Genomic DNA, 25,130 nt, shown 5'->3' with positions numbered 1-25,130 from the left:
ACACAAAAATCAACTCAAAATGAATTAGACTTAAATGTGAGAATGAAAATTATAAAACAAAGAGGTAGGGGAAAATTTTCATAACATTGGTCTTAAAATGATTTATTGGATATGACACCAAAAGCACTAACAACAAAAGCAAAATTAGACAAATGAAACTACATTAAACTAAAAAGCTTCTACACAGAAAAGGAAATAAGCAACAAAATAAAAGCCAACATAAGAATGGGAGAAAAAATCTATAAGCCATATATCTGATATGGGGTTAAGATACAAAATATGGTTTTCTATAATTCAATAGTAAAGCCACAAACAACACAACTAAAAAATGAGCAAAGGACTTTGGGGTCTTTATTCATATTCAAAAGAATTGAAAACAAGGTCCCGAAGAGACTTGCACCTTGCACTCCTACATTCATGGAAGCTTTATCTATAATAGCTAAGAGGGTAAATCATCTAAATATCCATTTACAGATGAATGAAATAAAGTGTGATGCATACAAACAATGGAATATTATCCAGTCATAAAAAAGGAACTCCTATCATATGCTATAAGACAAACAAGCCTTGAAGACATTATGTTAAGTGAAATAAGTCAGTCACAGAAAAACAAATACCACATGATTCTATTTCTAGGAAGTAACTGAAATAGTCCAAAATTATAGAAATAAGAAGTAGAATTCTGGTTGCCAGGGACTGGGGCAGGGGGCAATGAGAAGTTGTTCTTCAGTGAGTATAGAATCTCAGTCATGCAAGATGAAAAAAGAGATCTGCTGTACAATAATATATTTACATATGAAGTATTATCATATAATACTGCAATGTTGAAAAACGTAAGAACCTAAGTTACATGTTACAATTGTTTTTAAAACTACACACACAAAAACCTTCCATGGGCTTGTTAGTATTCAAGTTCCTCAAATTCATATTTAATGTCTGTCATAAACAGGCTTCTTTTAGTCAGACAGTTTTACTCCTGCCTTCTATGTTTGTGCTGATTTTATACCTGTTGTTTAGTATGTCTTACTTTTTGGCTCCACTTGGCCAAATTCAATTCCTCCAACTTAAATCCAATTTCTTCATATTAAATAAATCTCAATTTCTCCAATTTTCTGAAATTGAAATCTCAATTTCAGAAAAATTGCCATAGAGACTACTCTCTTCTTTGAAGTCCTCATTACTCTCTTATCATGTTGCCTAGTTATTATACTTTTTAACTTTTCACATGTGGCAGACTTGTGTTTACAGATGACTATAAATCCCTAGTACAGAGAAGACCATGTCTTAATCTTGTTTTCAAGTCACTACTTAACACAGAACAAACAGTAACACAGTACAATGTTTGCCTGTTATACAAACTCAATAAATACTTCTCAATTGAGTAAATGCTGCCTGGAGAATAAAATGGTTAATATAAGAAATCTGTGATTAAAATCTTGACTTAGGGGATGGAATGTAAATATCCAGGACTGAGTTGATGTGATCTTGTTATGCATCTTTCTATTATCAAGTTAGCTTTCCTCCACACTGATAAACACATGGCATGCTGTAAGGATATAGTGTAAAAGCTATTTCCATATATTTTGCAAAATAAATAGTAGGCCTTCTTTGGAAATTACTTGGGGTTGTTATATGAGAGACAATAAGTCAGTTTTGACATGTCTAATACCATAACCAAAGTAAAAACACAAACCATCAAAGCAACAAATATATTATTCCTTTGTTGTCTAGACAGAGGATATTTATTAGGTCCTCTTATTTTCTGAAGTAAGCAGAAAAGGATGTGGCTTTGCTAATGCTTTGTGATTTCTGAAAGCAGACTACCAAACTGGGGGGCTCTCAAGAAGACTTAACAGAAGTACGTTTAGTATCTCTATACAAATATACATACACATACTACTCTACAGTCAGTAGAACCACATTTAACATAAGTTCCCAATGCTAGTTTGAATTTTTTAGTTAGCTGGCAGAAAAATTAAGAAAAAATAAAAGGCTTCTTGAACTGTCAAATGGTTCTGGAAAGAATCCAATTTGCAAAGATGGTAATTTTGTTTTAATACAGAGCACATGATTTTCTTGATATCAACATGGTATAGGCTCGACAGACCTTTAGTAATTTATATTATTCCCTTTCCAAATAAGACATATATATCAAAATAAAGGAAGTTTTGAGATGCGTATATGACATAGTATATGCAGCTAAAGAAACACATCATGTCAACAGGGTCAGTATGTTTGCCTCTATTTCCTGAAAAAAAAAAATTCAAGGCAAATGGGAAGGACCAGGGAAATAGACCAAAATAGATTTTTCTCAACTTATAGAACACAAGATTATATTCTTCTTTCCTTAAAATTTTTGGTTCTTTAGATAAAATCATACTTTCTAAAATATTGTTTTAAGATTCAGTGATGAGTATAAATTAATTTGTCTCACATTGTTGGTGCTATAAGTTCATGTCTGTTGAATAAATTAAGATAATGTAAGAGAAAATCAAAATCATCACGCACTGGAAATACAACTATTAGTGTTCAATATAACGTCTAGCTTTCAGATCATTTAACTCACTTTAAACATTTCACTTTTAAGAATAACAGAAGTAGTGAGAAGGAAGTTATAAAGATCACTATTGTAATCATATTAAAGAAACAGTTCAGTTGGCTTTCTTTAGTTCACTGACATTTTTTTGGACAAAACTTCAAAACAAAATCTCTAAACTTTAAAGAATTTTGCAAGCTATCTGGTTTTTCAACTAGTATAATATGCATGCTTCGACATTAAGTTGAACAATTACTCCTCCTGAAGTATTTCCCAATTTCCTGAAACAAAAATCTGTTGCTCATATTGAGACTCTCATAGCATGTCATCAACTCTTTTTTATAGCACTTCTAACAAAATGAAATTTTTTGTCTCATCCAGGGACCAGTTTAGATAGAAATCTTTATAATCTCAAATTTAGTACTTGGCTTAACACACAGGAAAAACTAAATGCAGGTCAAATGAATTAATTATTGAACAAATGAATAAATAAATGGATTTATATATGTATTATGTATCAAGTTTCAAGGTTCCAAGTTTGTTGATGTGAAGGGTTAAGGCAAACATGAAAAACCTCAACTCCACCATCTATATTATCTTCCTCAGCTTTTCTTTATGCTACTGTTTGCACTTTCATCTTGCTTTACTACTAGCTGTTAATTACTTCTGTGTAGATTTCATATAGATACCTCAGACTAAGACCCCCTAGAATAAAATTTCGTCTTCCTCATCCTCCAAACCAAAAAGTCCTTCTATATTCCCTTTTTAGCTCCTTTTAAACTTGTTTGTTTTAGTTATACATGACAATAGAGTATAATCTGACATATTTATATAAACATGGAGTACATCTTATTCTAAATAGGATCCTAGTCTTGTGGTTGTACATGATGCTGAGATTCACTGTGGTGTATTCATATATGTGCATAGAAAAGTTATGTCAGAATCATTCTACTTCTTTCCTATTTTAGGTTCAATGACATCAGTAGCCTAAATCAGCCTCAGTTTTACATTTGACTACTTCTCTCACCCTCATTTAATAAGTTACTAAGCTGTCTTGTTTCTATTTCCAAAATAGCTTTTATCCACAGTCATTCAAGCAATCAACCTACAGTAATTGAGTTCCCATTCTGTGTTTTGCATATTTTTCTGGTTATTGTGATGTACATAAAATCCACTAGACTCTTCTTTAATATAGTATAATAGAGAGACAGTTAAGTACCACAACAGGTATAATATATGAAGATAAGTGTTTGATTTCTTTTTTCAGTAATACAAGGAAAGATCTTAATTAGATTTGGGAGGAACAAGGAAAGCTGTCTGTATAATATGGTATGTGATGTATAGATATTAGAAGAAGAAGGGCAAGGAAGGCAGAGAGGTATTCAGATGAAAAAAGCTGTAAGATTTAAACAAGTATGGCATGGTCTGGTCATCTAAATAGTTTGGCTGAAGTGATGCTTTTAAAGCACTGATGATAAATATGATTATGTGAATACAGAGTTACAGAGAAAAGGTTAGGTCATAAAGACCCTTGTATTAAAAGTAAAGAAATACAAGCCTTAACCTAGAAACTATAGAGATCACTGAAGGATTTAAGCACAAGAGCAATATAATCAGATCTATACAAAGATTATTCCATCAGTGCTTGGCCAAAGATTTAAAGAAATGCCAGTCTGCAGGAAAGGAGAATAACTGTGGTACGTTAATTCTGGGGGAAAAATAAAAAGGGCCTAAACTACAATATTGGTAGTGGGAATGGTTTTTCCAAGAGGGGAAATATTGAGTCAAAGGAGAATTTGGGATAGCAGTTTTAATTAATGGCATGAGGTTGTTCAGGAGTTGGGACAGAAGTTGATGCAAAACATGTTGAACATGAACAGGCAGAGGATACTTAAATGAAGACAGGAAGAAAAATTGTTGCCTATAGGGATAACCTTGTAAGTGGCACATAGTGTTTTCAGACAAAATACAAATACCCAGTTAAATTTTAATTTCATATAAACAATGCATAACTTTTAGTTTAAATATTTTCCAAATATTATATCTTCATTGCTTCACTAGTTTCCTATTTCTGAATGCTATACATCTCATTTAGATGCTTTGGAAATTTTTAATTGTTCATCAATGTCAGCTCAAGTTATATCTTTTTCTCTCAAAGCATTATGTATTATATAGTATTCACTATTCATTTTTATATTATAAAGGCTTTTATGTGTATCTAGATTTCATTTCTTGAAAGTAGGGATGAAGATTTTTCATTTTGTAGCCTTAGGGTATAGCACAACTGCTCTCTTAAATATAAGAGATAGCAAATATTCAGCAAAATTTGCTGAATAGATAAATGAATGAATGTTGTTTCAGAGCTCTATCAGTTTTTGCCTAGCTTTTTACAGTTTATGTCCATGCCTTCAGTTTTTCCGATCTTTATTTATTTATTTTTTTGGACAGTTGTTTTTTTTTTGTTGTTGTTGGTTGTTCAAAACATTACATAGTTCTTGATATATCATATTTCACACTTTGATTCAAGTGGGTTATGAACTCCCATTTTTACCCCGTATACAAATTGCAGAATCACATCAGTTACACATCCATTGATTTACATACTGCCATACTAGTGTCTGTTGTATTCTGCTGCCTTTCCTATCCTCTACTATCCCCCCTCCCCTCCCCTCCCCCGATCTTTAAAACACTCTCCTTATTGACATATGAGGTATATTTTCAAAAAATAAACCATGTAGGATACTTTACTACTTAAATATATTTGATTACTTTGTGATGCCCATAGGATAAAGTAGAAACTATTCAACATGATAATGAATGTTCTCCACATTTTAATTCCCAAGCTAAGCTGTTTATAGCTTAGACTTGGCAATCAGATGCGTGTTAAAATTCTGGGTATGCCACTTGATATTTATTTAATTGTGAGTGAATAACTTATTAATTTGTAAATGGGGTAATACATAATAATGCTGCTATAAAAATTAAATGACTTCTATAAATTTACTGCTGTATGTATTATACAGTCTAGTACAGTTACATTATCAAACACAGCTACTAATTTCTTTTCCAGTTTCTCCTATCCTTCCCCACTTCCCCTCAATTGACACCTTCCACTCCAACTATATTTCATAACTTGCCACTCTTCCAGGATTCATTTTTTCATATCTTTATTCACAATGTATATTTGCTTATAATGCCCAGATTTTATGGTAGCCTGTGTGCAAAGCTTAGTATTTAAATTTTCTATGGGTAATTCCTAGTATATGACACAATAACAGCAAAGGATATTATGGATTATTATGTTTCATTAGCTCTTTTGTGCTATGTAAAGGTTCCAGGATACCATAGGTTTTCTTTTATTTTAATCAGTTATATGTTATTGGCCCTAAAGACTTTTAATGATCAGAAAATTCTCATTCATTATTCATATGCTATGGCTTTTCAGAATTTTTATGTGCTTTTCCATATCTTCAACAAAATATTTTTTTGAGTGAGTTATATGAGTCAAAACATTATCCTAATAATAACTGATTCTATATCAAATCAGGAAAACCATTTTCAGTTACCTGAATCCTGACATCAAAAAGTGTCTTAAGTGTTCTGATATTCATAAGTTCCTTTTTCATTTTCCCATTCATTGAGAATTGAGATTAGATATCCATATCAGACTTTTTTTTTTACCTTTGGTCCTTCAGGGCCATTTTGTCCAGGAACCCCAATATCTCCTGGAAAACCCTAGGGGATATAAAAATAGAGTTTATTCCATATCAAATTACTTTAAATCTATTAAGAATATAAAAACATCCTTTTCCTTTCATGCCCACTTAAAGCAACTTATACTCTTCAAAAGATCACTATTTTAAAGATCACATTAGATAGTTGTTTAACACTGGAATATAAAACAAAGTATACTAAAACAGAGCTTACTTTATCAATTACACAAACAATCCTCAAACCTAAAGAAAATTTGTTGATCCAATGTAAGAGAATGGAAATCTTACTAAAAAAATATTAACAACTTGAATGTGAGGCAAAAAAGGAGTGTGTCATATCCTTTCAACACCCCATAGAAAACAGGGCCACTGAGGATTAGATGAATTTATTATGTTAGATTCACTGTATAATAACTATATGTGAACGTGTAGAGTTTTTGATAGTTTGGTTCAAAAAAACAACACTCAAAACAAACAATATGGCTTAATATACAGGGTATTAGTAAATTTTGTATCTAACTATCTTATTGTAACATCCCATATTTAATTGTCTATAAATACTCAGCTCCCAAAATGCAATTTGAACTCGATGTCTTACTGGTTTCATCATCAATTGATAACAAAATCTTTGACTTATGCTCATATTGCACAAGAATAACATTTTTACTTTTTTGGAAATAATACTATCAATCTAAAATTATTTCCAGAAACAGAAGCGAATCATAATGCTAATAAAATCTAAGCAAAGTCCTAAGATGTTACTCTAAAATAGGTAGATTAAAATTCATACTGAAGTATTGAATCAAAATTTGATACACTATGATTAATTTCAATAATGATAAGCTAATAATTATGGTTTCATTTGTATTGATTTTATCACACAGTTGTTTCAGTGTTTCTCATTGACATGAACAAAAGGGGAAAAAGTAAGGAAAATACAACAATCAAATACAACTCTTTTTTCTTTAGTTGTACATGGAGATAGTACATGTACTTTATTTATTTTTATGTGTTGCTGAGGATGGAATCCAGTGCCTCATGGATGCCAGCAACTTTAAAAGCAAAGAAGGCTGAAGATAAAATATTAATGTCAGCCAGAATAGGTAGCTTAGTTAAGGGATAAATGTGATGGGGGTAAAAACCCAACAAGTAAGATGGGACAGCAAAACTAGTCCAGGGGAGGGGAGGGAAGGGGGGATAGTAGAGGATAGGAAAGGCAGCAGAACACATCAGACACTAGTATGGCAATATGTAAAACAGTGGATGTGTAACCGATGTGATTCTGCAATCTCTATACGGGGTAAAAATGGGAGTTCATAACCCACTTGAATCAAATGTATGAAATATGATATGCCAAGAACTATGTAATGTTTTGAACAACCAATAATAAATTTTTTTTAAAAAAAGAAAAACAAATTTAAAAAGTGATGCTTATTCCTCAAGACTGGATTAAAACAGATATGCTTTGACAGATTAAAAGCCTGATTTAAAACTTGGATTCTGTGGAGAAAAAGTAAAGTCAGGGATACTTTTGACAAAAGAAAAGGTAGTGGTACCTCAAATACTAAGCACCAGATTAGATTTCTAGAAATTTTGGAACAGTTATTATGGATATCCTTAATATAGACTTGTTGATTGCTTCACTAATCACTTTCTCTTGAACACACCCTTCGTTGCTTTATTTAAGGGGGAAAATCACCATCAACTTGTATCAAGACACCTCTGCTCTAGTTTCTATTGTAAGTGAGTTGTCAAATTTGAACAGAGTATCTTCTCCAGTATGTTCCTCTCTCATTCTGCATTTCCTCTTTACCCTTATCCACAAATTTCCAAGCCAAAAAGCTATACTTCATCTTTAAATACTTCTTTACTCCCTAAGAACTCACAAACTATTCTCAAGTCCAACATAAGCACTTAACCTGGGGTTTTGGCCTATTTTATTTTCCTTATCAGGTTGTAAACTGCTCGAGTACAATATACCATTCACAACTCTATTCCCACCAACTAGGACAAAATCTGGCAGAAATTTGCTGCTGTTGACTGACTGACCTCTTTGGAAATAGAAGACAACATGTCTGCTTGCCACTTTTGATCCCTGAGTACTAGTTTACAACAAGTTCAGACCCTGGTTCACAGCATCACCATGGAAAAATTCATAGCTTGTCCATTTTCCAGATGATCCTAGAACACCTTGTCACATCATAATACAAGGAAGTAAGGAAGCCTGTTGTCAAAATACAACAACAAAAACTTCCCGTGTATAAAGATGAAAGGGAGAAAACTCTATCTGGAAATGTAGTTTAAAAAAAGGTGAACCACCAAGCATTTATTTTTCCTTTCCTATATATACTTTACCTTTATTATCCAAATAATAGATAAAAAATATATTTCAGCCAATAAATACAAAATAATAGAGTTTAAAAAAACCATTCATTTTGCAATCCTGCAAATGATGTAATGGATTTGGCACTGAGTTTAAACTGTTACTAACATCACACACACAGAAAAGAGAGATACTAGACATTATGTGCTACTTGATGAAAGAACACACTATCACCCATTTTCTTGCCAAAACAAAGAAACAAACAAACATGAATATGGTCAGGACTCTGTAATATGACAACCAATTTTCAAGAAAAACACAGGACAAAGAATTATCAGAATTACACCATGAGTCTGTAACAAAATTAGACTAAGCAAAACTTTATAGGCCAAGTGATGGGGGAGCTTCAACAACTAAATTTTAAGGGGAAAATTTGGAATGGGGGAGAATTGGTAGATTGAAAGATGTGATGGTTTGGATGTGTGGTGTCCCCCAAAAATTCACATGTGAGACAACACAAGAAGATTCAGACAAGAAATGATTGGGTTACAAGAGCCTTAACATTATGTGCTACTTGATGAAAATGTTTTTTAGGGATTGGCTAGCTTCACTTAGCATAATCTGCTCTAATGCCATCCATTTCCCTGTAAATTCTATGATTTTGTCATTTTTTAATGCAGAGTAATACTCCATTGTGTATAAATGCCACATTTTTTTTATCCATTCGTCTATTGAAGGGCATCTAGGTTGGTTCCACAGTCTTGCTATTGTGAACTGTGCTGCTATGAACATCGATGTAGCAGTGTCCCTGTAGCATGCTCTTTTTAGGTCTTTAGGGAATAGACCAAGAAGGGGAATAGCTGGGTCAAATGGTGGCTCCATTCCCAGCTTTCCAAGAAATCTCCATACTGCTTTCCAAATTGGCTGCACCAATTTGCAGTCCCACCAGCAATGTACAAGTGTACCCTTTTCCCCACATCCTCGCCAGCACTTGTTGTTGTTTGACTTCATAATGGCTGCCAATCTTACTGGAGTGAGATGGTATCTTAGGGTGGTTTTGATTTGCATTTCTCTGACAGCTAGAGATGGTGAGCATTTTTTCATGTACTTGTTGATTGACTGTATGTCCTCCTCTGAGAAGTGTCTGTTCAGGTCCTTGGCCCATTTGTTGATTGGGTTGTTTGTTCTCTTATTGTCTAATTTTTTGAGTTCTTTGTATACTCTGGATATTAGGGCTCTATCTGAAGTGTGAGGAGTAAAGATTTGTTCCCAGGGTGTAGGCTCCCTATTTACCTCTCTTATTGTTTCTTTTGCTGAGAAAAAACTTTTTAGTTTGAGTAAGTCCCATTTGTTGATTCTAGTTATTAACTTTTGTGCTATGGGTGTCCTATTGAGGAATTTGGAGCCCGACCCCACAGTATGTAGATCGTAGCCAACTTTTTCTTCTATCAGACGGCGTGTCTCTGATTTGATATCAAGCTCCTTGATCCATTTTGAATTAACTTTTGTGCATGGCGAGAGAAAGGGATTCAGTTTCATTTTGTTGCATATGGATTTCCAGTTTTCCCAGCACCATTTGTTGAAGATGCTATCCTTCCTCCATTGCATGCTTTTAGCCCCTTTATCAAATATAAGATAGTTGTAGTTTTGTGGATTGGTTTCTGTGTCCTCTATTCTGTACCATTGGTCCACCCGCCTGTTTTGGTACCAGTACCATGCTGTTTTTGTTACTATTGCTCTGTAGTATAGTTTGAAGTCTGGTATCGCTATACCGCCTGATTCACACTTCCTGCTTAGCATTGTTTTTGCTATTCTGGGTCTTTTATTTTTCCATATGAATTTCATGATTGCTTTCTCTATTTCTACAAGAAATGCCGTTGGGATTTTGATTGGCATTGCATTAAACCTATAGAGAACTTTTGGTAATATCGCCATTTTGATGATGTTAGTTCTGCCTATCCATGAACAGGGTATATTTTTCCATCTTCTAAGATCTTCTTCTATTTCTCTCTTTAGGGTTCTGTAGTTTTCATTGTATAAGTCTTTCACCTCTTTTGTTAGGTTGATTCCCAAGTATTTTATTTTTTTTGAAGATATTGTGAATGGAGTGGTTGTCCTCATTTCCATTTCAGAGGATTTGTCGCTGATATACAGGAATGCCTTTGATTTATGCGTGTTGATTTTATATCCTGCCACTTTGCTGAATTCATTTATTAGCTCTAATAGTTTCTTTGTAGAGCCTTTTGGGTCTGCTAGGTATAGAATCATATCATCTGCAAATAGTGATAATTTAAGTTCTTCTTTTCCTATTTTGATGCCTTTAATTTCTTTCGTCTGTCTAATTGCTCTGGCCAGTGTTTCGAGAACTATGTTGAACAGAAGTGGAGAGAGAGGGCATCCCTGTCTTGTTCCAGATTTTAGAGGGAATGCCTTCAGTTTTTCTCCATTCAGAATGATGCTAGCCTGAGGCTTAGCATAGATTGCTTTTACAATATTGAGGTATGTTCCTGTTATCCCTAGTTTTTCTAGAGTTTTGAACATAAAGGGATGCTGTACTTTGTCGAATGCTTTTTCCGCATCTATCGAGATGATCATATGGTTCTTATTTTTAAGTCTATTGATGTGGTGAATAACATTTATTGATTTCCGTATATTGAACCAGCCTTGCATCCCAGGGATGAATCCTACTTGATCATGGTGTACAATTTTTTTGATATGTTTTTGTATCCGATTCGCCAGAATTTTATTGAGGATTTTTGCATCTAGGTTCATTAGAGATATTGGTCTGTAGTTTTCTTTCTTTGAAGTGTCTTTGTCTGGTTTAGGTATCAGGGTGATGTTGGCCTCGTAGAATGAATTTGGAAGTTCTCCCTCTTTTTCTATTTCCTGAAGTAGCTTGAAAAGTATTGGTATTAGTTCCTCTTTAAAGGTTTTGTAAAACTCTGCTGTATACCCATCCGGTCCTGGGCTTTTCTTAGTTGGTAGTCTTTTGATGGTTTCTTCTATTTCCTCAATTGATATTGGTCTGTTTAGGTTGTCTATATCCTCCTGACTCAATCTGGGCAGATCATATGACTTAAGAAATTTATCTATGCCTTCACTATCTTCTAATTTATTGGAGTATAAGGATTCAAAATAGTTTTTGATTATCTTCTGTATTTCTGAAGTGTCTGTTGTGATATTGCCTTTTTCATCCCGTATGCTAGTAATTTGAGTTCTCTCTCTTCTTCTCTTCGCTAGCATCGCTAAGGGTCTGTCGATTTTGTTTATTTTTTCAAAGAACCAACTTTTAGTTTTGTCAATTTTTTCAATTGTTTCTTTTGTTTCGATTTCATTAATTTCAGCTCTGATTTTAATTATTTCTTGCCTTCTACTTCTTTTGCTGTTGTTTTGCTCTTCTTTTTCAAGGATTTTGAGATGAAGTATGAGATCATTTATTTGTTGGTTTTTTCTTTTTTTAAGGAATGAACTCCAAGCAATGAATTTTCCTCTTAGAACTGCTTTCAATGTGTCCCATAGATTCCGATATGTTGTGTCTGTGTTTTCATTTATCTCTAAGAATTTTTTAATTTCCTCCTTGATGTCTTCTATAACCCATTGATCATTCAGTAACCTATTGTTCATTCTCCAAGTGATGTATGCTTTTTCCTTCCTTCTTTTATCGTTGATTTTCAGTTTCATTCCATTATGATCAGATAAGATGCATGGTATTATCTCTACTCCTTTATATTGTCTAAGAGTTGCCCTGTGACATAATATATGATCTATTTTTGAGAAGGATCCATGTGCTGCTGAGAAAAAAGTGTAACTGCTTGATGTTGGGTGGTATACTCTATATATGTCAATTAGGTCTAGGTTATTAATAGTGTTATTGAGTTCTATAGTTTCCTTATTCAACTTTTGTTTGGAAGATCTGTCCAGTGGCGAGAGAGGTGTGTTGAAGTCTCCCATGATTATGGTATGGTGGTCTATTAGACTCTTGAACTTGAGAAGAGTTTGTTTGACGAACATAGCTGCACCATTGTTTGGGGCATAAATATTTATGATTGTTATGTCTTGTTGGTGTATGGTTCCCTTAAGCAGTATGTAGTGTCCCTCTTTATCCCTTTTGATTAACTTTGGCTTGAAATCTATTTTATTTGATATGAGTATGGACACTCCTGCTTGTTTCCGAAGTCCATATGAGTGATATGATTTTTCCCAACCTTTCACCTTCAGCCTATGTATGTCTTTTCCTATCAAATGCGTCTCCTGTAGGCAGCATATTGTTGGGTCTTGTTTTGTGATCCATTCTACTAGCCTGTGTCTCTTAATTGGTGAGTTTAAGCCATTAACATTTAGGGTTATTATTGAGATATGGGTTGTTCTTCCAGCCATATTTGTTTATTTCTGTTACTAAACATGGTTTGTTTTCCTCTTTGATTATTTCCCCCCCCTTTACTGTCCTACCTCCCACTGTTGGTTTTCATTGTTATTTTCCATTTCCTCTTCCTGTAATGCTTTGGCGAGGATGTTTTGAAGAGATGGTTTTCTAGCTGCGAATTCTTTAAACTTTTGTTTATCGTGGAAGGTTTTAATTTCATCTTCCATCCTGAAGCTTAATTTCGCTGGATACACAATTCTTGGTTGGAACCCATTTTCTTTCAGTGTTTGAAATATGTTATTCCAGGATCTTCTAGCTTTCAGAGTCTGTGTTGAAAGATCAGCTGTTATCCTGATTGGCTTACCCCTAAATGTAATCTGCTTCCTTTCTCTTGTAGCTTTTAAAATTCTCTCCTTATTCTGTATGTTGGGCATCTTCATTATAATGTGTCTAGGTGTGGATCTCTTATGATTTTGCACATTCGGCGTCCTGTAGGCTTCTAGGATTTGGGATTCTGTCTCATTCTTCAAGTCTGGGAAGTTTTCTCGTATTATTTCATTGAATAGACTGCTCATTCCTTTGGTTTGGAGCTCTGTACCTTCCTGTATCCCAATGACTCTTAAGTTTGGTCTCTTAATGTTATCCCATATTTCTTGGATGTTCTGCTCATGGTTTCTTAACAGTCTTGCTGAGCTGTCTATGTTCTTTTCCAGTTGAAATACTTTGTCTTCATTGTCTGATGTTCTATCTTCTAAGTGTTCTACTCTGCTGGTAGTATTCTCCATTGAGTTTTTAAGTTGGTTTATTGCTTCCTGCATTTCTAGGATTTCTGATTGTTTGTTTTTTATAACCTCTATCTCCCTGTATAGTTGATCCTTTGCTTCCTGGATTTGTTTGCGTAATTCGTTGTCGAAGTGATCTTTCATTGTCTGATTTTGCTGTTTAATGTCTTCCTTGATACTCCAGATCATCTGAAGCATGTATATCCTGAATTCTTTATCTGACATTCCATCTGCTGCAGCTGTTACCTCTTCTAAAGTTGCGTTGACCTGCATTGCTTGTGGTCCTTTCTTTCCTTGTCTTTTCATACTGCTTGCGTATCTTTCCTGCAGGTGCGGGCGGCGGCTCTGCTCTCTCCTTATTCCAATTGGGGTGTCGTGGCTACCACGCCGGCAGGTCACTGGGCCTGTTCTGGGAGCTGGCGGCGGCTCTGTTCTGCCCCTACTCCAATTGGGGTGACGAGTGTACCACGCCGGCAGGCCACCGGGCCTGATCCGCCAGTCGGTTGCAGGTTTGCCTACCCTGCAGACGCGGGCGGCGGTTCTACTCTGCCCCTACTCCAAATGGGGTGTCGTGACTACCCCGCCTGCAGGACGCTGGGCCTGTTCCTGGCACGGGCGGCGACTCTGCTCTGCCACTACTCCAATTAGGGTGGTGTTTGTACCACGCCGGCAGGCTCCTGGGCCTGATCCGCCGGTCTGTTGTAGGTCTGCCTACCTTGGAGGCGCGGGCGGCGGATCTGCCCTGCCCCTCCTACCACGCCTGCGGACCCCTGGGTCTGATCTGCAGTTTGATCACTGGTCTGCTCACCCTGCGGGCACGGGTGGCGGTTCCGCTCCGCCCCCACTCCAATTGGGGTCACGTGACCACCACACCGGCAGGGCCTGATCCGGGCGTGGGAGAAGGATCTGCTCTGCCCCTACTCCAGTTGGGGTGACATGTGTACCACACTGGCAGGCCACTGGGCCTGACCCGCCAGGCTGTCACAGGTCTGTTTACCTTGCAAGCGCGAACGGCGGCTCTGCCCTGCCCCTCCTACCACGCCCATGTACCACTGGGTCGCGGGTCTGCCCACCTTGCGGGTGCGGGTGGCGGCTCCGCTCCGCCCCCTCTCCAATTGGGGTCACGCGGTCACCACGCTGGCGAGCCGCTGGGCCTGCTCCGGGCGCTGGCGGCGGCCCGGCTTCTCCCCTCTGGCTCAACGACAAATTGAGGAGGCTCAGGTGACTGTGCCTCACCCCCCCTACCAGGAGACCAACTGCTTATGTCACCGCTGGTATTGATGAAGTTCTCTCCTCCGCCGCTTTCTGCTGACATCAGATCTCTGCCATGTTGGTATCCTATGCGAATGGCAGCATTTCGTTCCCCTTGCCGGGCAACCAAAGCAACGGGTGAGTCCTGACCGGCCCTCAGCAGGACCCGGACCGAGAAGCAGTTTCCGCGGGCTCCTAGCCCCGGTCCAGGGAAGTTCCGGGAGCCGGAACTCGGCCGCTCCGTGCTCGGTGTAAGCTCCTATAAGTGTAAGCTCCAAGAAGCAGTCCCCGCGGGCTCAGTTCCGGGAGCCGGAATTCGGCTGCTTAGTGCTTGGTGTATGCTCTGATAGGAGCAGGGTCCAAGAAGCAGCCTCCGCAGGCTCCGCAGCCCTGGGCCAGGGCGGTTCCGGGACGGTTCCGGGAGCCGGAACTCGGCCGCCCCGCGCTCGGTGTTCTCTCCGATAAGATCAGGTTCTAAGAAGCACCCAGGCGCTGAACCCTAGCAATCTGTCTGCAAGCCGCAGGCGAATTGCAGCCTGAAATTACCTGATCTATGGCTGAATGAGCTGCGGTCAGTCGAAAACAGGGGAGGTGACGTCAGTTTACCAACATGGTGGCTGCTGGCCTCCTTTGTGGTCTGACCGGTGTGGAGAACCGAGATGGACCGCTTCCTTCCCCCGTCTCGAACCCAGAATTCAGCCCTGAGTATGGTGCTTGCGCGGCTGGCAGAAACTGCAGCGCTGTAACCCTGCGTCTCTATCCCAGCGCGCGCTGCAGACTCTAGCCGCGGGGCAATTTGCTGAATAAGCAGTGTTACCCTCCGTGCGACAAACCTCTCGCGTTTGAGTCCCCGTAGCCGATCCTCGTGCGATGGAAATCCTTCCTCCAGGTTCCGGAGCACCCCACTATTGCTGGAAATTCCTAACAAGATATCCTTTAGCCGTCCTGACTTGTCATACTCCCACACAGTGAAGCAGCACACGGGGGCAATGCACTCCCCTCGCCGCCATCTTCCAAGAGTCTCAGTATCTTAACTAAGTCATCATATCACAATTGAAAATATTATGGGTTAGTGAGAAAAAGGAAGAACAACCTGACTTCTGGTGTCTTCTTAGTAGAAATAGTGTGACCACCAATTTTTACCAAGAAGCAGAAAAATGAAGTAGCTTTAAAAATAATAAATACAAATGTGTCTTCTATTTTCAGGCCTTTCACATCTGTTTGTAGCACTAAGAGTGATTCAGCATTCTCTCCAGTAAAAACAAAAGTTTTTATTATTTTCTAATCACTAAAGGCTGGAGACTAATTCACATGCATTTTTTATAGCAAAACCTGGGAACCAAAGCACTAGCAAAGTTCATTAGTTTCCTAGGAAATCATAAAAGTAAAATATTGTCTTTCTTATTTGGAAGTAAATAAGAAAGCTCAAAAGTTAGCATCCTAACAGAATTAATATAAGACACTTTATTGCATACATTGAACACGTTAGTAGTTTTCCTATAGGAGCAATAAGGTTTCTGTTTTCTATTGAAATATATAGTCTTTGCAGTTAAAATAGTAAGTGGATAAACAATCAACAAATAAGTAAATACAATGAGTAAACCAATGAAGGTATATGCATAAAATGAAACAACTTGCATGAATCTAAAAATGTTTATGTTAAGTGAAGAAGCCAGAAACCGACTGCCACCCCAAAAGTACATACTATATGAATACGTCTATATAAAGATTTCCTTAGAAAAGACAAATTAATCTATAGTGACATAAACATATCAGAGGTAGCCTGGAAAGGAAGGAGCAGGAGGCACAGAAGGAAGGGATTATAAAAGGTGAATAATGAAATTGTTGGGTTTGACAGAAAAGCTCATTATCTTGATTTGATAATGGTTCACAGGTTATACATATGTGAAAAATTATCCAATTATACAATTTAAATAGTGCAGGTGCAGCTTATTTTATGTTAATTATACCTACCAAAAAAACTGTAAAAAACACAAAAGCTAATTGATACTGGTGATCAAGATAACGACTTGCTTGTGGTAGGCAATAGTTTATAATAATATGAAGACTTTTAGAGAGAAAAAAGATTTTATTCATTGAATTAGCCCACAGATAAAATTAGTGAAGCTCAGATTTTGTATTGTTTTGGAGGAAACAGCATGTTAAATTACAATAACAGCTTAAAAATAAAGTACATATTTTGGATAATTCAAACTTTTCTGATATTTTGTAAAGTAGCTTTAAAATATTCTATTGTTATAGATAACCCTTAGGTCATTTAAAACTTATGGAAATTTCCAATTCTCATTGGCTTTTATGTCTTTTGTACTTGAAATACACAAAACACAGTATGATTTGGCTTAAACTTATTTCTTGAGTAGTTTGTAAGTCTGAACAAAGTAAAGATAAATATAGCTGTTGGAAAAAATAGCCATAGAAAGATAAAACCAATATGTAAATTATGAATTCCTAAAGGGAAAAGTAAAAAAAGCCTAGTCTGGTATTGAGTATATAGTAAATTAAATAAATATCCAATGACCTGAATTAATGGCCAAATTTATAAATGTATTCTATTTGAGTAATTATATTTTTACTTATGCATTTTCAAAAGTTATCCTTTGTCTGAAAAACCCACACAAAATTATTATAAGTTCTATAGAACTGAAATTTAACATACTCAAACAAGAAAGAATGTATCCAAAGAAAGAGAGGTTCTTTAAGGGGAGAATTTGGATTTGAGATAGGGATCCAGCATAGTCATAAGATTTTGGTCCCTAGCATTTGTGGAAATACACATCAAATCAGCAATATGGGAATTCCAAGCAGGAATGTAATTTAAAAAAAAGATGAAAATTAACTTTTCTATGTGAGAATAAGCCATCCAAAATGCTAACAAAAATACTTAAAAGGGCCAAAGTAATAAATTCACTTTCCAAGTTAACTATAGAAACTAAACTTTAGCATAGGAAGCATGCAAATGAAGGAGATGTTTTGTTTATTGGGAAAACCATAGGGAGAAAATATGAGCTTTTGGAAAAATGAATGCATTAAAAAAACAAAAGAATTCATCTAGGTATCTGGCTCTCTTTCATTCTCTTTTGCTGTTTCAGATCTAAAGAGTCATCAAAAACAGATTGTTTTTATTATGATAGTGTTGAAAAATTTTGCAGATATTCCTGTTCATATATTTTCCCTTTAGTAATTCCATATACTTGAGCAGAAAATATAGCACAACTGAATTCCATATGTGTAGCATCCTAAAAACTCATCAGAGAAAATCCTCAGAACAACAAAGACACTAAAATTCCTATGATAACAACATATATTCTTTGTTCCAAATAAAGACTCTTAAATAGTTTTCACAGTATTTTTGAAATCATTCTTAAAGGAACCCACAAGTCAATTGGAAAGTCTACATTAATTCTTCTAAAAGCCACACAAAACTATAATAAGCATTTAATTTTAAAATTAATTTGTATGACAAAAAAAAGCAGACCTCTCATGATAGCCTGAGGAGGAAGTGAGAAGAAAGGATAGAAATGAGGATTATAATGGTGAACAAGGAACTTTGGGGATTTGATGGATGGGTTAACTATCTTGATTCTGGTGATGGTTTCACAATTTATACATGTCAAAAATTATCAAATTATTATTAATTTGAATAATTTAAATATATGCAATTGTTAGATGTCAATTATAGTTCAATAAAATTTTTAGAAGAGGTAATTGGTATTTGGTATTTTAGACAATCATTCTCTTTTAGAGATAACAGTTTGTAACGATTTGAAGATCTTTAGAGAAAACGTAGAATTTATTCATTGAACTTTTTTTTTTTGATTTAAAATTGTTTTGGAGGTAACAGGATGGTCATCATCTGATACATGTGTTTGGATCAATATAATTTTAGGTACTCAATATCTATCTATCCAACTTATTCAGAATTCTTCTGAATGTCTTAATTAAATAATATCCATCCAGGGAAGTGGCGCATGCCTGTAATCCCAGCAGCTCAGGAAGCTGAGGCAGGAAGATGGCGTTCAAAGCTCACTCAGTGTGACCCTGTCTCTAAATAAACTACAAAACAGGGGTGGGGATGTGGCCTCAGTGGTTGAATGTCCTTGAGTTCAATCCCCAGTACCAAAAATAAATAAATAAATAAAAAGAATATCCATCGGTTTACTCATTCAACAGAGTTATGTCAGGCACCATTCTTGGTACTGAATATACATTAGGTAACAACAACAACAACAATAAAATTTCTAGCTTCATGGAAAGTATATTCTGAAGAGTCTTTATCTCAAAGATTTCATCATTTTCTGTGTATGTTTTTGGCATAGCGTGAAGTTAGTTGATTAATAAAGCAAAATTTTATTGCTATGAGGAGATGGTATGTAATCACTATCTACCTTTGAAAACAAATGTATAGGTTCTTCTTAGTTAATGACAGTGAATCCATCTTGATAAAATTATATAATCATGGGATATATCTTACTCAAATTAGGATCCCATTTTTGTGGGTTGGCACTATGGTGGGATTCACTTAGGTATTTTCATAGTGTACATAGGAACATTAGGTTAGGTTTATTTTACTGTCTTTCCTATTCCTGTGCCCCCTCCCTTCCTTTCATTCCCCTTTTTCAAATCTACTGAACAACTTCTTACCCACCCACTGCCTTTATTATGGTTTAGCTTCCACATATCAGCAAAAATATTTGACCTTTGGCATTTGGGGTTCAGCTTATTTCACTTAGCGTGATATTTTCCAGATTCACCTATTTACTGGCAAAAGATATAAAGTCATTCTTCTTTATGGCTGAGTAATATTCCATTGTGTAAATATATCACAGTTTATTTATCCATTCATCTGTTAGAGGGCAACCGTAGGTTGGTTCCATAGTTTGGCTATTGTGAATTGTGCTGCTATAAACATTGATGTGGCTATGTCAGTGTATTAGGCTGATCTTAAATCTGTTGAATATATGCCGAGGAGTGGGATAACTGGGTCAGATGGTGGTTCCATTCCTAGTTTCTGGAAGGGTCTCAATACAGCTTTCCAGAGGGGTTGTACCAATTTGTAGTCCCACCAACAATGTATGAGTTCCTTTTTCCTGACATCCTTGCCAACATTTGTAATTACACACATTCTCAATAATTGCCATTCTGACTGCAGTGAGATGGAATCTTAGTGTGGTTTTAATTTGCATTTCTCTAATTCCTAGAGATGTTGAACACTTTTTTGATATGTTGATTAATTGTATTTCTTCTTTTGAGAAGGGTCTGTTTGGTTCCTTTGCCCATTTATTGAGTTATTTGTTATTTGTTTTTGTTTTTTGGCATTAAGTTTTTTCTAAATATTTTTTATATATCCTAGAAATTAATGTCCTATCTGAGGTGCAGGTGCAAAGATTTTCTTCATTTATGTTGGTTCTCTTCATGATCTTGATTGTTTCTTTTGCTGTGAATAAGCTTTATAGATTAATGTCATCTTATTTATTGATTTTTTATTTTATTTCTGTGCTTTAGGAGTCTTGTTCAGGAAGTCAGTTCCTGTTAAGTGTTGGGTTTATCTTTTCTTCTACTAGGGCTTCTGGTCTAATTCCTAGATCTTTGATCCACTTAAGAGTTGATTTTTGTGCACGATGAGAAACAGGGGTTTACTTCCATTTTGCTGTATGTGGATTTCCAGTTTCCCTAGCACCATTTGTTGAAGAGGCTACCTTTTCTCCAGTGTATTTCTGGTGTGTTTTGTCTAGTACAAGGTAACTGTATTGTTGTAGATTTGTCTGTCTTTTATTCTGTTACACTGGTCTTCTTGCTTATTTTAGTGCCACTATCATACTATTTTTGTTACTATGCCTCTGTAGTATAATTTAAGGTCTGGTATTATGATGCTACCTGCTTTGCTTTTCTCAGTAAGCATTGCTTTAGATATTCTGGGCCACTTGTTTTCCAGATAAATTTCATGACTGATTTTCCTATTTCTATGAAGAACATCATTGGGATTTTGATGGGAACTGCACTGAATCTGTTTAGCACTTTTGGTAATATGGCCATTTTGACAATATTAATTCTGCCTATCCAAGAACACGGGAGGTTTTTCCATCTTCTAAGGTCTTCTTCAATTTCTTTCTTTATTATTTTGTAGTTTTCATTGTAGAGATACTTCACCTCTTATGTTAGACTGATCCCTAAGTATTTTTTTTTTTTTGAGGCTACTGTGAATGGGATGGTTTTCCTAATTTGTCCTTCAGCTGATTCATCATTGGAGTATAGGAATGCAATTGACTTAGTGGTATTCATTTTGCTTCCTACTCCTTTTTTAAAAATAATCTTTTAAAAAATTTTTATTTGATATATATGACAGCAGAATGCATTGTAATGCATATTACACATATAGAGCACAACTCTTCATATCTCTGGTTGTATACAAAGTAGAGTCACACCATTCATGTCTTCATACATGTACTTAGGGAAATGATGTCCATCTCATTCCACCATCTTTCCTACCCCCATATCACCTCTCTTTCCCCTTCCGCCCCTTTGCCCTATCTAAAGTTCATATAATCCTCCCATACCCATCCTCCCAGTCCCATTATGATCAACCTCCTGAAATCAGAGAAAACATTTGGCATTTGGTTTTATGGGATTGGCTAACTTCACTTAGCATTATATTCTCCAACTCCTTCCATTTACCTGAAAATGCCATGATTTTATTCCCTTTTAATGCTGAATAATATTCCATTGTGTATATATACCACATTTTCTTTATCCATTCATCTACTGAAGGGCATCTAGGTTGGTTCCACAGTTTAGCTATTGTGAATTGTGCTGCTATAAACATTGATGTGACTGTGTCCCCATAGTATGCTGTTTTTAAGTCCTTTGGGTATAGACCAAGGAGTGGGATAGCTGGGCCAAATGATGGTTCCATTCTCAGTTTTCCTAGGAATCTCCATACTGCCATATTGGCTGCACAAATTTGCAATCCCACCAGAAATGTATGAGTGTGCCTTTTCTCCCACATCCTTGCCAACACTTATTGTTGTTTGTGTTCTTAATAGCTGCCATTCTGACTGGAGTGAGATGAAATCTTAGCTTCTTGCTACTTTGCTGAATTCATTTATGAGTTCTAGAAATTTACTGGTGGAGTTTTTTTGGGGGGTCTTCTAAATATAGAATCATGTTATCAGCAAATAGAGATAGCCTGAGCTCTTCTTTTCCTATTCATAGCCCTTCAATTTCTTTCTTTTATCTAATTGCTCTGGCTAGGGTTTCAAGGACTACGTTGAACAGAAGTTGTCAAAGTGTGCATCCTTGATTTTTTTTTCTTTTTTGAAAGTGAAAAGAACTGATTTATTTAATTTTTAAAAATTTAATTGATTTTATTTTTTAAATACATGATATTGGGATGCATTACAATTCTTATTACACATATAGAGCACAACCTTTCATATCTCTGTATATAAAGTATGTTCACACCAATTCATGTCTTCATACATGTACTTTGGATAATGATGTCCATCACATTCCACCATCATTGCTAACCCCCTGCCCCCTTCCTTTCCCTCTCACCCCTCTGCTCTATCTAGAGTTTGTCTATTCCTCCCATGCTGTCTCTCCCTACCCCATTATGAGCCAGCCTCCTTATATAAGAGAAATCACTCAGCATTTTGTTTTTTTGGGATTGGCTAACTTCACTTAGCATTATCTTTTCCAGTGCCATCCATTTACCTGCAAATGCCACGACTTTATTCTCTTTTATTGCTGAGTAATATTCCATTGTGTATATATGCCACATTTGAAAAATCCATTCATCCACTGAAGGGCACCTAGGTTGGTTCCACAGTTTAGCTACTGGGAATTGGGCTGCTATAAACATTGATGTGGCTGTGTCCCTGTAGTATTCTGTTTTTAAGCCCTTTGGGTATAGTCTGAGGAGAAGGACAGTTGGGTCAAATGGTGGTTCCATTCCCAATTTTCCAAGGAATCTCCATACTGCTTTCCATATTGGCTGCACCAATTTGCAGTCCCACCAGCAATGTTATGAGTTTTTCCCCACATCCTCACCAACACTTATTGTTGTTTGTCTTCATAATAGCTACCATTCTGACTGGAGTGAGATGATATCTTAGAGTAGTTTTGATTTGCATTTTTGAGGGAATGCTTTTATTTTCTCTCCATTTAAAATGATATTGGCCTTGGGTTTCTCGTATATAGCTTTTACAATGTTGAGGTATGTTCCTTGTTCCTTCTCTAATAGTTTTTCAGTGTCACAATCTGAATGGATGCTGTATTTTGTCAAATGCTTTCTCTGCATCTGTTGAGATAATCATGTGATTCTTTAATGCTTTGCTCATGTGATTTACCCTGCTTGGAATTTCCTCTTCTTTACCAGCCATTTCTTCACAAACAATATAACTCAAGGTCCATTTTTTTCCCCTGGAAATTCTTTTTTAATCCTTTCATTTTACGTTAATCTCTCTCCTATCACTGAACTATATAATAATTACTTACTTCTCACATGATATCTTCACATTCATATATGTATGCTGTTAGATATCTATTTTCTTTATACATATACTTTGTGTTTCCCAACTAGACTATTCATTTCCTTAAATTATGGATAATATTTTATTTTTAAATATATTCTACAATTTTACTGGGCACAGTTTGCACACAATAGGAACACAATAAATAATTTTTTACCAGTTGATTTAATCACACACACTTTTAGCACCATTTTTTGAGTGACAACTGAAAACACAAAATTACTCAATGAAATCCAACTCATATAAGATAACAAAGAAGTAATCTGCTTAGGTAAAAGGAATCCATTAACACTAAGTTCTAATAAGCTAACAGCTAGCCACAGGTTGGCATATTCCCATTAAGTCCTCTAAAGTGCTAACATGGACATTTAGAAGCATGCTTTTATTTGATATGAACCAACTCTCCAAACTAGCTTCAGTCTTTGTCTCTAATGAAGACCACCCTGATGGACAAAGAGGACCCATTGCTTGGCCACTTCTGGCATTTCTGTGATTAGTGCTGTTGAATCACTTTTTTGATAAACAATTGGCCTCGCTTACCAGGAACATCATCCAAAATTCAAATACTTGGCAATCTCAGTAGCCTAGGGGAGTTTACAGCTGAATCAACAAACACTCTAACTCTCTTGCTACCACATTAGAAGGCAGTCTGCTGCCAGAACTGGGAGTTCATATGGGATTTGTGCTTAAAACTGATAGTACTATGCTTAAAGAAATAGAAAAGATTCCTATTTAGTATTTTCCATATGCTTTTATTAAAAACAGAAAAACATAAGGAAAAACTAAACTTTATATCTTAAAGCAAGTGATGTTTTTATATTTGGACACCTCTAATACTTAGAGTTCTATGAAGACCTAGATGCACAGATAGATTTACTTCATTATTTCAGTAACTTAATAATTTGTTTATAATAACTAAAACATTAAGAACAGGGAAAAAACCTTGAAGTGGGTTGAAGGAATATTTATTCAGATTATCTTTAATGATGAACAGTTCTCTTCAATGCCAATGGCAAATACTTCACATTTATGACAACACTTCAAAGTACTTTTCTTTAACCAAGTATTATAAATATCTGTGCTTCCTGACTAGAAGACACTAGCAGAAATGTTGGCTAGTCCTGTCCTGCCTTGTTGGTTGAGTAGATGACCATTAGGTATGGTATGATTAACTTGAAAAGCACTGAATATTCCACTCATCCACAAATTTCTCCCTGCTCAATAAATAGCACCACAAATAAGCACTACAGATATTTACTGTGGTAGTTTCAGGTTCCTTTTCAAGTGTTGAGGTATAAATGTCCTTGACAGAGAAATATGTTACAGTTAAATCTTAAGCATTTACTATTTAGAATGAAATATATTTTTAATGTCTTTCCCTAAAAAGTGATTTATATGGGAAGGGCAAATTATAGGAAGAAAAAGAGCACACTGGATATCTAAGATGGACAAGAACTCATGCCTAAGAGAAATAATATAGAAAGGAAAATCAGGAGCCTCAGGCAAGAAATTCTTTGACTATTTTACAATTTTTTTAAGGACTGTATTGATTCCAAACTTCAAAGGAATGATTCAATTTTGACTTCTTATTTTATCACACCTAATCAAACCTG

At 35.9% G+C, this 25,130-nt stretch overlaps 1 protein-coding gene across 2 annotated transcripts in view; it reads right to left on the bottom strand.

Annotated features, from left to right (window-relative positions):
* The window catches only part of Col24a1 (collagen type XXIV alpha 1 chain), a 373,492-nt gene that overhangs the window by 194,228 nt on the left and 154,134 nt on the right, over positions 1-25,130 (bottom strand). For both annotated transcript variants that reach the window (XM_015504738.2, XM_048814986.1), the window contains exon 21: positions 6,218-6,271. In XM_015504738.2, coding sequence (XP_015360224.1) covers positions 6,218-6,271 — 54 coding nt within the window. The remainder of the gene's footprint in view (positions 1-6,217; positions 6,272-25,130) is intronic.

This window comes from Marmota marmota, unplaced genomic scaffold, assembly GCF_001458135.2.
Source record: "Marmota marmota marmota unplaced genomic scaffold, marMar, whole genome shotgun sequence".
NCBI lineage: Eukaryota > Metazoa > Chordata > Mammalia > Rodentia > Sciuridae > Marmota > Marmota marmota.
This window is presented reverse-complemented; position numbering and strand designations above follow the sequence as displayed.